At 39.9% G+C, this 12,609-nt stretch overlaps 1 protein-coding gene across 1 annotated transcript in view; it reads left to right on the top strand.

The window, feature by feature from the left end:
- Window positions 1–9,913, top strand: part of KCNK1 (potassium channel, two pore domain subfamily K, member 1) — a 53,533-nt gene extending 43,620 nt beyond the window's left edge. Inside the window, exons 2-3 of the mRNA XM_011989374.1 lie at window positions 4,310–4,705; window positions 8,688–9,913. Of these exons, the coding sequence (XP_011844764.1) occupies window positions 4,310–4,705; window positions 8,688–8,947 (656 nt within the window). The 3' untranslated portion in view covers window positions 8,948–9,913. The remainder of the gene's footprint in view (window positions 1–4,309; window positions 4,706–8,687) is intronic.
- The last annotated feature ends 2,696 nt before the right edge of the window (window positions 9,914–12,609 follow it).

Here is a 12,609-nt window from a genome sequence, read left to right as displayed (position 1 = left end):
CCTCCTCCCCCTCCTCCTCCCCCTCCTCCTCCTCCTGCTTCTTCTTCTTCCATATATCAAGCTAACTTAATGGAGAATGTATACATTGTTCCATATGATACTAAATAATGCAAATAAGTGATACTGTTACAGGCTCAGGGTCATAACTTGGGGCCGTTGTAAGGTACACCTTTCTCAAAAGCATCTGGTATATGTGAAGAAGCTGCATATCAGTGACTTGCTCCGATGTACTCAATAGGAGCCCACAAAGGTTCTCTGTCTTGGCCTTCATTAGAGAGCATTTAAATACCAGAAAAATCTAGTGTCGCATAGCCCCTGATTGGGTATTAGCCAGCATAGTGTCGGGGCTGTTGTAATTAGAGTAGCCAGATGGGAAGGCAAATTTAGTAGGAGACTGTCATCATTACAACCACCCATTATACATATACTCATACATGCCTCACAGGTGCAAGTTCATAACAGGAAACCCAGCAGTTGTGGAGTAGGAGGCTAGAATACAAGAATATTAGTGAGTGAGAGCTTTGTCTCAGGATTGTAACTAATTTTGAGGTCAGTTTTTTCAGCAGTCTGTTATGTTCAATCTTTTGGTTCCAAAAATTATGTGATGACCGGCCTTAGAAAAATTTAACCCAAGTAAGCCAGGTCTATTAACATTTTGCTAAATTCTTTGTGGTTTGTAATGGAGTTAAATATGATTATAAGATTTAAAAATATGAGTTTTGCTTCATGGTTTAGCTGAAGATTCAATTGACTGGACTTGAGTAAATTATTCACCACTTCATTAAAATTCAATAGGACTGAAAGTTTCCGTCAGATGCATTAAGCCGTCTACTGCAAACGAAGCGCTGTGTTGTAGTTGGTGCAGAGGGGGGTTTACTCAATATGGCCTGCGCTAAGTGTGTGGAATGCAAATGAGATGTAAATTTTAAATTTTACTTTCCATTACCAAAAAATTATTTATGTACACATCAGGAGAGGAAAATTACTTTCAGTAAGGATCTGCATGGTGATGATTTTAAATCTCTTAGTGGGAATATATAATATTTTTACAGTACTAGCATAAAAATGCCATCACTGCAGAGAGAGGTCTTAGAGTCTTATAATGATTATCTTTATTGCTTGAAGATAACATTTTAGTAAATGAGATTTAGTTAACATTCTAATGAAAAGAGCTATCACAATTTGAGAGAAAATTCCTAAGCTAAAATATTTTTAAGTTAGAAGTTTGTTTACTTTTTTTTCTCTACTAGAACCTAAATCATGTAATTTATTGGAACAGATGGTATGGAAAATTTGGATTGTGTGTTACACTTTTAGTAAAGCTAATTTATAAAAAGGCTACCAAAAAAAGTAATAAAATCATAGACTTAAAGGCCTTCGTGGATTCCAACTGACTCAGCTGAACTTATGTTTTCTCGACAAAATCAGTGCCAAAGCTAAATTCATCTCTTGCAGTTTCTGCTTGACCCTCTGGTCGTGTGAGTACTATTATTAATATCTAGCACTTTCAGTCACAAGCTGGTGACTACATTTGTGAAACGCTTTCCAGTTGAGTTGGCTTTTTTTTTTTTTCCCTTGAGACTGTCTTGCTCTGTCACCTAGGCTGGAGTGCATTGGTGCCATCTCTGCTCACTGCAACCTCCGCCTCTCAGGTTCAAACAATTCTCCTGCCTCAGGCTCCCAAGTAGCTGGAATTACGGGCACCCACCACCATGCCCGGCTAATTTTTGTATTTTTAGTAGAGACAGGGTTTCACCATGTTGGCCAAGCTGTTCTTGAACTCCTGACCTCGTGATCCGACCACCTTGGCCTCCCAAAGTCCTGGGATCACAGGGACGAGCCACCGCGCCCAGCCTCCAGTTTGCTTTTTTATGGTTAAATAAAGTTGCATTTTCAGATTCTATTTCCGGATCTCTGCAAGCATGGGAACATCCCTCTTTGGTGCCTCGCTGAAGTCGAAGCTCCCATTAGTTCAGGTGGTTCTGTGATATCAGCTGCTTTCCTCAGAACAAGTCTCATTCTTCCTTCACATATTTTTTTCTCAAAATGAAACATTCAAAGGCTCCTGCTTCCATGTGTAGGATGAACATTATTTGGCACCATCCTTCATGTTATTCTCAAGGCACTCTCCAACTTGCCCACTTCCCTCTTTCAATATCATGCCCAAAATTAGTCATCGCATTCCAGGAGCAGTTGGGTGTGCAGGGACCAGATGGATTCAGGAACCGACACTCAGAACAAGAGTGGTTCTTAACCATTTGAGGATGCGTACCCCTTTTGAGAATTGAAGCCCTGGAATCTCTCCATGGGAAAGTGGATGTACAATCTCAGAGGATTCCTGGACTGTGCTGTAGTTCATTCATAAACTGTGTACTTTCTGGGGCAGTGGGTCAAGAACCCTGCCTCTGCTGTGGTAAGGCTGTACGTGGGAATAATCGAGGAAGCTTTTTAATACCCACATACACTTGTATAAGCCTTAGGTGTAAGGCAGAGAATTTGGTGGATTTGCAACTGAGGGATCTGTTTATTTTTAAGCTGAGTGTATTTTGCAGATCAGATTTTGAAACTACTTTTCAATTATAATCACCTATGTAGATTTTTCTCAGAATCCAATTTCATAAAAAAATGTATTTAGCTGGCTTTTTCCTGAATTGACTTGTTCAGACATGTTAGTCCTTCTAAGATGAAGTGCTCATGAGATTTTAAAAATAGCCACCAGGCCCCATGCCCAGCTGGATTCTCTGTTGGCGTTGGTTGGATGAAGAGTCCCCTGATTGGCTTGATTTGGGAATAACTTCAACCTGGTAGAAAGTAAAACAGACACGTGTTTCAACCACTGGCCCTAATGTACTTTTTTCAATGTTTGTTTGTGGAATTTATGATATCTTTGAAAATACAGAAGTGACAAGGGGTGGGGTAGGGGAAATGTGTCGGTTTATGAATGTGCCATTTAACCAGATAATTGGGCAAAATATTTGACAAGAAGTATTCTCATGAGCCGTACAGAGTCAGAGATAACCACGTCCACACACGTTTGTGTCTTTCCATAGTGTCAGACTTTTACTGATGCTATTTCCGTCACAAAAGCCGGGAGTTGCATGGAATTCCAAGGAGGGAATTTTCCCTAGTACCTCCTGCTTACTCGGTAGTCAGAGCCATAGGCACATAAGCCACTCACAAGTCAATTGTATTGCAAACCATACATAATAGTATACTTAATCAATAGATAGGTGTTACAGGTCAAACATTTTGCAACAAACAAAGTAACAGATAACATCAAGAGAAAAGGGACAAGAAGAAGGGTTAACAAACCAGTCCAGGGAGACTGGGAGAGCAACAAAGACACAAAGGTCGGGCCAGGCGAGTGGTCCACAGGTTTTGCAACGACGAGTCTTCAGTGGGGGCAGAGCCTTCCCAGCAAATGCCAAGTGCTAATCACAATTGACAGCAAGGCAGTGTCAGTTGAGGTGGCCATTTTGAGCTACTGATGTCCTGCTCTTTTTATGGCCACGGAGTCCTCTGGCAAGGACTGATAGTGACACAATGTGCTTGCTTTTGCCCTTATCTGGTTGGATGCAGACTTTATTTATTAAGCATAACATCTTGTCCCTGTTGGCAAAGAGCCCTATGAAATGTAAGATGGAGTCTTTTTCTAAGATGGAGTTACTCATGTCAAGGGTGCTGTATACCAGTGCTCCATCCTATGACATGGCGTGCTTTAATCTTCATTTTTCTTCCTCTTTTTGATACCTCTATCTTCATTGATTCTACTCCACCCTCTTACTGGACTCATATTATCTTGGTTCTGTTCACACGCCTTTATTTGTCAGTCGTTACTGTTAGAACATTCTGAGTAGTTTGTTTGGGAGGTAAGTGTAGACTGAGGTTTAGACACTAATGAGGATCCTTGGGGAAAGTGAAGGGGTGGAGGGGATAGACTGGCCCTGGTGACGTGGGTGGCCACAGATGAGTTTTTCCTGATGGTCTAAGATGGTGTGGGCCTTAGTTCCTTAGCACACAGAACTTGTGTTTGAGCCTGATAGTGAATTCAAGACCAGAGACCCTGATGTATTGGAATTGCTGGTTGGATTTTACAAAGAATGGTGGACTTCCAAACTTATGGCGACCACTGTTGAATTTTACTGGGACGTGACAATTATGCTAGAGCCTCTAAAGTGGCAGACCTGAAGTCTCGCTTTTCTCTTTAGTTTGAGGGGAATAAGTGCAGACGGTAGGCATATATTTTTTAAAAATGTGTTTGCCACGTAGTCTCTTCCTCTTCGCCTCAGTGACCTTGTTCTCCTTGCAGGTTATGGCCACACCGTGCCCTTGTCAGATGGGGGTAAGGCCTTCTGCATCATCTACTCCGTCATCGGCATTCCCTTCACCCTCCTGTTCCTGACGGCTGTGGTCCAGCGCATCACCGTGCACGTCACTCGCAGGCCGGTCCTCTACTTCCACATCCGCTGGGGCTTCTCCAAGCAGGTGGTGGCCATCGTCCACGCCGTGCTCCTTGGGTTTGTCACTGTGTCCTGCTTCTTCTTCATCCCAGCTGCTGTCTTCTCAGTCCTGGAGGATGACTGGAACTTCCTGGAATCCTTTTATTTTTGTTTTATTTCCCTGAGCACCATTGGCCTGGGAGATTATGTGCCTGGGGAAGGCTACAATCAAAAATTCAGAGAGCTCTACAAGATTGGGATCACGTGTGAGTATTATGGCTCCCTGGCTGCTCCTTCTGTCTCTATTTTTTTTTTTTTTTTGAGCCCGAGTCTCACTCTGTCGCCCAGGCTGGGAGTACAGTGGTGCAATCTTGGCTCGGCTCACTGCAACCTCCGCCTCCCAGGTTCAAGCAATTCTCTGCCTCAGCCTTCCAAGTAGCTGGGATTACAGGCTTCTGTCTCTATTTTGCCACTCCAAGCTCCACCTCACCTCCCAGTGAGGAGTTATTCATAGAAACACTGATTGCTTTCTTCTCACTGAGAAGTTTTCTGAATTTACCACCTTCTCAACCATTTCGTGATTTCCTTCAAAACTCTTTATGCAAAAATCTTATTACTGAGTTATTTTTCACAAGCACCTTAAAATTGCAGATCAATTTCTTACTAATAATGTAGGCATTATAAATGACAGTGTAAAAATACCTCATACAGAATGTACTTGATAACCAACTGTTAATGTAAAAAAAAAAGATTGCTCTACTTTATTAAATATTTTAAGGCCAAGAAAACTAGGCCTCGGATAGAGCGTGTTATCAATCATGCTCTTTAATTTACCAGAAAAGTCTTAAAAGAGCTGCTTACCTCATTTGTCCATCTGGTTCTTTTTAGAAGAAGTTAGCCTCTATTAACGGTTTCCAGAATTTTGTATGTGGAAAATAAAACGGGCATTCAAATTCAGATGGCCAGGGATTTATAATGTTTTAACAGTTTTCATTTTAAATTTAGTATAATATCGTAGAAAACTTAACCATCTGTTTTCGAGAAACTTCATTTCTGTGTGAGCCTTCCTGTCCTTTTCAGGATGCACAGAATTGCAGGTGTAATGTACCTGCTGTTTTCATTTGTGTCTTGCCTTCTTAAGAATTTTTCAATTTATGACTCGGCTCACGTCATGTTTTCTAGGAAATCATAGTAGATACTCAAGCAGCCAGATGCTCGGTCTTGGCTCTATCTTGTGATTCTTAACCCTACAAAATGCTTAGTTGAATTGTGTGTATTTTGACATTTCCATTAAACCGTGGGCTCAGCCAAAACAAAGACTTCACTCATAAATCATTGGGAAACGCTTTGAGCAGTACCTGGCTACCATACAAGTTCGATTGTTTTTTGTTTTGTTTTTTTTTTTTTTTGCTAAATGGTTACTTAGGATGATTTTGTATTTCCTGTAGCTACCATAGGTATTATTTTTAGAGCCCATATGATATTCACCAGGTGGCCATACCATAATCCAGTCATGACTCTATTGCTCACTAGTTAGCTTTCTTCTAATTCAGGGGTATTATAAATGACACTGCAGATAATTTTTTTTTCTTTTTTCTTTTTTTTTTTTTGAGATGGAGCTTCATTCTTGTTGCCCAGGCTGGAGTGCAATGGCACGATCTTGGCTCACTGCAACCTCCGCCTCTTGGGTTCAAGCCATTCTCCTGCCTCAGCCTCTCGAGTAGCTGGGATTACAAGCACCCACCACCACACCTGGCTAATTTTTTGTATTTTTAGTAGGGACGAGGTTTCACCATGTTGGCCAGGCTGGTCACGAACTCCCGACCTCGTGATATGCCTATCTCAGCCTCCCAAAGTGCTGGGATTACAGGCGTGAGCCACTATGCCAGGCCAAGAATACTTTTGTATGTGTACACATTTCCTCTGATATTCTTCCAAGAAATGAGATTGCTGGTTCAAAGTGAATACGCCTTTTTGTGACTCATAGAACATAATGACCTGGTGCTTTCCAAATGTTGTGAGTTGACACATCACCAGCATTATCTGAGTGTGACAGTGGGGTGGTGATGGCCAGTAGCATTAGAGATGTTTTTCGTATATGTGAGTTTGATAGCCAAATAAACATTATCTTAACTTTCTTTTCATATAATAGGTGATTGTTTTACTTTATTTTATTTTATTCTGTGACTTGGAAAGTAGAATGTTTCTGTAATTATGCTTGCTAGCTGCAATAATTTTCTCTTATATAAATTCTTCTCATAAATTTTGCCCAACCACTTTACTTCCTCAGTGTTTCATATAATACTAAATCCTTGTATAACATTTTATCACTTCTTACAACATGGATCTTTTTTTAAAAAAGCAGTGTACATAGAATTAGTTTAGGTTTTGAGCGTCAAGAACCTGAGTATCTAACAGATGAATGTTCTGAAGATATATTAGATGTGGGCAGGATAAAATACCACAGTTTTTGTCTGAAACCCCATGGGTATTTTTGTCAGCATTCAAAAATTTGATAAAGGAGGCTGGGCACGGTGGCTCATGCCTGTAATCGTAGTACTTTGGGAGGCTAAGGCAGGCAGATCACTTGAGGCCAGGAGTTTGAGACCAGCCTGGCCAATATGGTGAAACTCTGTCTCTACTAAAAATACAAAAATCAGCCATAAATCACTTGAACCTGGGAGGTGGAGGTTGCAGTAAGCCGACATCGTGCCACTGTACTCCAGCTTAGGTGACAGAATGAGGCTGTGTCTCACAAAATAGTAATAATAATAATAATAATAAAGGAAAAGACACTGATCCATCAATTCGTCTAACAATGTCGTTACTATTTTGAAAGTACAGGAGAGCACATTGAATGCACGATATTGTTTTCAAAACCTATAGTCAGATTCTGAAGATACGAAAACTTTGTATTCTTGGGCTAATCAGCCTTCTTATTCCTGTTATGCTGACAATTTTAGCTTCCCTACTTCATACATTTTTGAAAATCCTTCTCAAATGTTTTACCACTGGGACATAAAATCAGAATTTTTGTTATTCTTGGAGTTTTCATCTTCACATTTCTGTTCCTTTTTATGATGACTTTTTTTTCTGAAAACTCATTTTTAAAATGATGGAAGGAATTGTAAATCACCATTTCCCATCACAGATTCCAAGCAAGGCATTTTACTTGAGTCAACAGTTATCCTTTATTTTCCCAGTAAGAAACTGGTAGTGTTGGCCAGTGAATAGTCCACATGTCCAAAAACAACTGGGAGATAATGGAGAGCTTGACTTTGCTGTTGAATTTAGGTGCAAGTGTAGATAGCCATGCACAAGGACCTATTTAATATCAACATTCATTCTTAAATTTTGATTTAGTTTAGTGTATTAGTCCTTTTTCACACTGCTGATAAATACATACCTAAGGCTGGACAGGTTACAAAAGAAGGAGGTTTAATTGGACTTACAGTACCACGTGGCTAGGGAAGCCTCACAATCATGGTTGAAGGCAAGGAGGGGCAAGTCACGTCTTACATGGCTGGCAGCAGGCAAAAAGAGAGAGAGCATGTGCAGGGGAACTCCTCTTTTTAAAACCATCAGATCTCCTGAGACATATTCACTATCATGAGAAGAGCAGGGGAAAGACTTGTCCCCATGATTCAACTACCTCCCACCAGGTCCCTCCAACAACACGTGGGAATTCAAGATGAGATTTGGGTGGGGACACAGCCAAACCATAGCATTTAGACTGCAATTTCTATTACTAAACTCTTACTCTGTAGTAGAAATTGTAAGAGTTTTGAGTGCTTAAAAAGGCATGAAGCTTTCTTCCGAGCACCCCATGATAAAACAAAACCTTTTCTAAAACATCACTGGCATTTTGTGAGCCACTGATTATAAAGCAGAGGTGGCAAGCCCTCCTTGCATGAAACATCACACTTGGGTAAGTGCAGTATGTTATGTGTCTTTAGTAATGCCACGTCAGCCCCAAGTATTTTTTTTTCCTCAAAAATTGCAGCCTGTGATTCTGACTAATCCAAGTTCATAGGAGGTTAAATCATTCTTCATGATCTTTCACTCTTTAATAATGGGTAGTTCCTCTTTGAGCCATGAACTTAAAAACACTTCTAAAAATTAAGAACCTTGCAATGAGTTTATTCCTTAACAAACACTGTGTTGGCATGAGGTGGGGAGGTAAATCACTTGCTACTTGATTTATCCATGTTGAGATCACACTGAGACACTGTCCTGTTTCTCACACAGGTTACCTGCTACTTGGCCTTATTGCCATGTTGGTAGTTCTGGAAACTTTCTGTGAACTCCATGAGCTGAAAAAATTCAGAAAAATGTTCTACGTGAAGAAGGACAAGGACGAGGATCAAGTGCACATCATAGAGCATGACCAGCTGTCCTTCTCCTCGATCACAGACCAGGCAGCTGGCATGAAAGAGGACCAGAAGCAAAATGAGCCTTTTGTGGCCACTCAGTCATCTGCCTGCGTGGATGGCCCTGCAAACCATTGAGCGTAGAATTTGTTTGCATTATCCTAGGGCACCAGGGTCGGGGTGCAAGGAAGAGGCTTAAGTGTGTTCATTTTTATCAGAATGCAAAAGCAAAAATGATGTCACTTTTAAGAAATAGCTACTGTTTGCAATGTCTTATTAAAAAAAAAAATGGAACAAAGAAGCTGTGACCCTGGCAAGATGTCTAATATGTGAGGAAATGGGATGTGCACTTAAAATTCACATGTGACAAAATTATCTACACCTTACATAGGAGGAGAATACTTGAAGCAGTATGCTGCTGTGGTTAGAAGCAGATTTTATACTTTTACCTGGAAACTTTGGGGTTTGCATTTAAATCATTTAGCTGATGGCTAAATAGCAAAATTTATATTTAGAAGCAAAAAAAGAAAATCCTAGAGATGTGTTTTATAAATAGGTTTATGTGTACTGGTTTGCATGTACCCATCCAAAATGATTATTTTTGTAGAATCTAAGTTAAACTTACTATTTATAATGCATAGGTAACCATTAACTATGTACATATAAAGTATACATATGTTTATATTCTGTATATATGGTTTAGGCCACCAGATCCCAGTGTACTTCTCAAACCAAGACTACAGATATTTTGTTTCTTTCAATTTCTCTTTATACTAAAGAATCCAGAGTTGCTACAATAAAATAAGGGGAATAATAAACTCGAGAGTGAATAACCATAGTATTCTGCTGCAATAAATGTTTCTACCCTCTTGCAATAGAATGGTGTCAGATGTCTAACATGTTTATAAACAGTTTTTTTGAATTGAACAAGTTATGAATAGGATTTATTAAAAGGTTAAGATACTCTGTTTTGAAAGTACATTGTGATTTGCAGCCACCTAGCACTAAAGCACAGAGCTTAAACACAAATCCCTAAATGAACAGATTACGTTATATTAATCAGAGAATTTTAAGTTCAGAAGCTAAAATAAAATACAAATCACAGCTGGTTGTAATCCTATGCTTTCATATATCAGAAGTGTGCCTCTATGTAGAATATATATATGTGTGTGTATATATATAGTGTGTATATATAGTGTATATATAGTATATATATAGTGTATATACAGTGTATATATAGTATATATGGATATATACACTATATGTACACTATATACACACTATATATAGTATACATATAGTATATATATACACACACATATATAGTGTATACTATGTATATATACACACACATATATATATACTTCTTCATAGAAAACATAAAGGTCACATTTAGATGATGTACACAGGATACTATTAAGGATTTTAGAAAAGAAAATGAGAAAGCCCCTGTGTGATAATGAATGCCCACTGACTTCCCCCCGCAATGGAGCCTTACCTTCCATGGGTAGCTAGCTGCCCAGGAGTCAGTGGTTGAGGGGTTGGTAAAAATCAGTACAAAATCAGCGCCCCCTGGTGAGCCGGGTAAGCACTCTGATCCTGGGCCAGTCTCCTGACAGTGGGTCGCTCACTCAGTAACTTTCTACCTTTTGTACCATGTGCTGCCATGAGCAAATTATTACCAGCTGCAGGGCAAAGGGAACGCTTCCCCTTTCCCTTCGGAAGGTTTGCTGAAAAATCAACTCACAAAGAGGCAGATTAATGAGAAAAGGCATACACATTTATTACTACCATGCATACAGAAAGAATTATAGAGTGATTGTCCAATATCTCAATAGGGGTTCTGATACTTAAATATCTTACCGACTAGGGGACAGGGAGATGGAAAAATGTAGGTGATTTTAGAGGGATAGTATATGATTTTTAGAGGAATCCAGGTGTGCTGCATTGTAAGCATATTTCCTCCCTGCTGACCATATCCCTGCAATGAAGACTGCTGTCATGAGGGCAGATTGTTGGCTGAGGGTAGAATAGAGAATCCTTGGAGAATAGAGGCGTGCATCATGGCCATAACTGGGTCTGCAACATTCCAGATGGTCACAAGGCTTGGTGTGGTGCAGAGTCCTGAGGTGCTGATGAATATAAATCACAGAAGCTGGATTACACTTGGAGAGTGTTATTCTATTTTCTGCAATGCAGGAAAAAATAATGGCTAGTTTGCTACAGCTGCTTGGCTCTAACATGAGAGGGAAGTTCAAAGACCGGAAAATGAGGAAGTACGTGAAGAAAAACTTCTGAATCAGGTGTCATTAATAAGTAATAGAGTGTAGTACTTAATTTTAGGAACTTGTCTGAATCCGCGGAGAATACGTTAAACCTTAACACCCTTCAAATTGTTGTTGTTAATGTAAAGGGCAAAGTAGAAAAGTAGGAGCAAGTTTTGCCTTGGCCCCCACTCCAACAGGCAGGAAAGCAAGGGAGGATGTCTTCCCCAGGGTTCTTTTTGTCTCTGGCCGATGATGCTGCCCTTTGGTCCTCAGGGAGAAGCGAGCTTGGTCAACCAGGAGCTCTGGGTCAGCCTCTCAGAGAAGAGAAACACGGCTTGCTGCAGGCATGACAAGGAGGTAGAAGATGAATGATGTAGCTAAGCCAGAACTGACCTTGGGAACCCTTTAGTTGGAGGCGAGAGAGTGGGAAGTTGGAGGTGAAAGTGAATACTAGAGGATTCTGGGTGATGAGTACAAGCTGAACTCACTTGCTTAGCTTGAGCCTTCAAGATTGAGTTCCTAAAATGCCTACGGAACGCCCTCAGGGTAGAACAGCAGCAGAAAGCCTTATTATTCCAGGACATGGTACTGTGTGTGACCTTAAATGTGACACGTGTCTGGTAGGGATGTTGATTTCAAAGTAGCAGATATGATCCATGTGAGGAGAGAACAGAGAGTATCTCAGAGTGGGAGTTCCTAAGCTTTCAGAAATCCGAGGGAGGAGAGACTAAAGGATGGGAGTAGTCTCTAAATAAATCATGTAAAAGGGGTTCCCAGGACGGATAAAGGTTAGCCCAGATCACTCCATTTATGACACTGGTTTCTTTCTACAGTAATCATGCCACCAAGATATTTTTTAAGTATTTGTTCAAAAGTTGAAGAAGACAAGTGGGAGAAAAAAGAAACATTTTCTGAAGACAGAAATTTGGTATGACTTCAAAAAAAAAAAATCAAGTAATGTTTAGATTACTGATATGGGGTCACTTTTTTTTTTTTTCTACCTGAGAAAAAAATCACACTCATACTTTCTCCAAACCAGCTTTATGGGCCTTTTGGAAAATGAATGAGGAGATATCTACAAATCTGGAGACCTCAAGATAACTGAAATAGTCAATGCAAAATCTTCTTAACTCTTTAAAGTTATCATTAGTACACTGACCTCTTACTAAAAACAGCTATTTGTCTCAAAGAAGAAAAGTTTGAGATTGGCAGAAGCACATGTTGGAGAATCAGAACAGGATTATCTGTCTCTTATTCAGAATTCAGTGAGAGCAGAGCCTCCCGATTGTGTGGCATAATGCATTTATTTTGGTATTTGTTGTTGTCAAAGCCTCCATGCCAGGAAGAGCTGTGATAAATACTGATATCCTCAACTTAGGAAGGCAGTCCCTGGAGGATGTAATTTCAGAAATGTGTATATGGCAAATTTAGAAACAAAAGTTTCTCTGTAACTTATAGCTGAAATTGAAATGAGACAGTATACCATTTACTTTATTTGACTATGCCCAGTAATGTTTTAAATCTGTCTCTGTA

This window comes from Mandrillus leucophaeus, unplaced genomic scaffold (assembly GCF_000951045.1).
Source record: "Mandrillus leucophaeus isolate KB7577 unplaced genomic scaffold, Mleu.le_1.0 Scaffold350, whole genome shotgun sequence".
In the NCBI taxonomy this organism is placed as follows: Eukaryota; Metazoa; Chordata; class Mammalia; order Primates; family Cercopithecidae; genus Mandrillus; species Mandrillus leucophaeus.
This window is presented reverse-complemented; position numbering and strand designations above follow the sequence as displayed.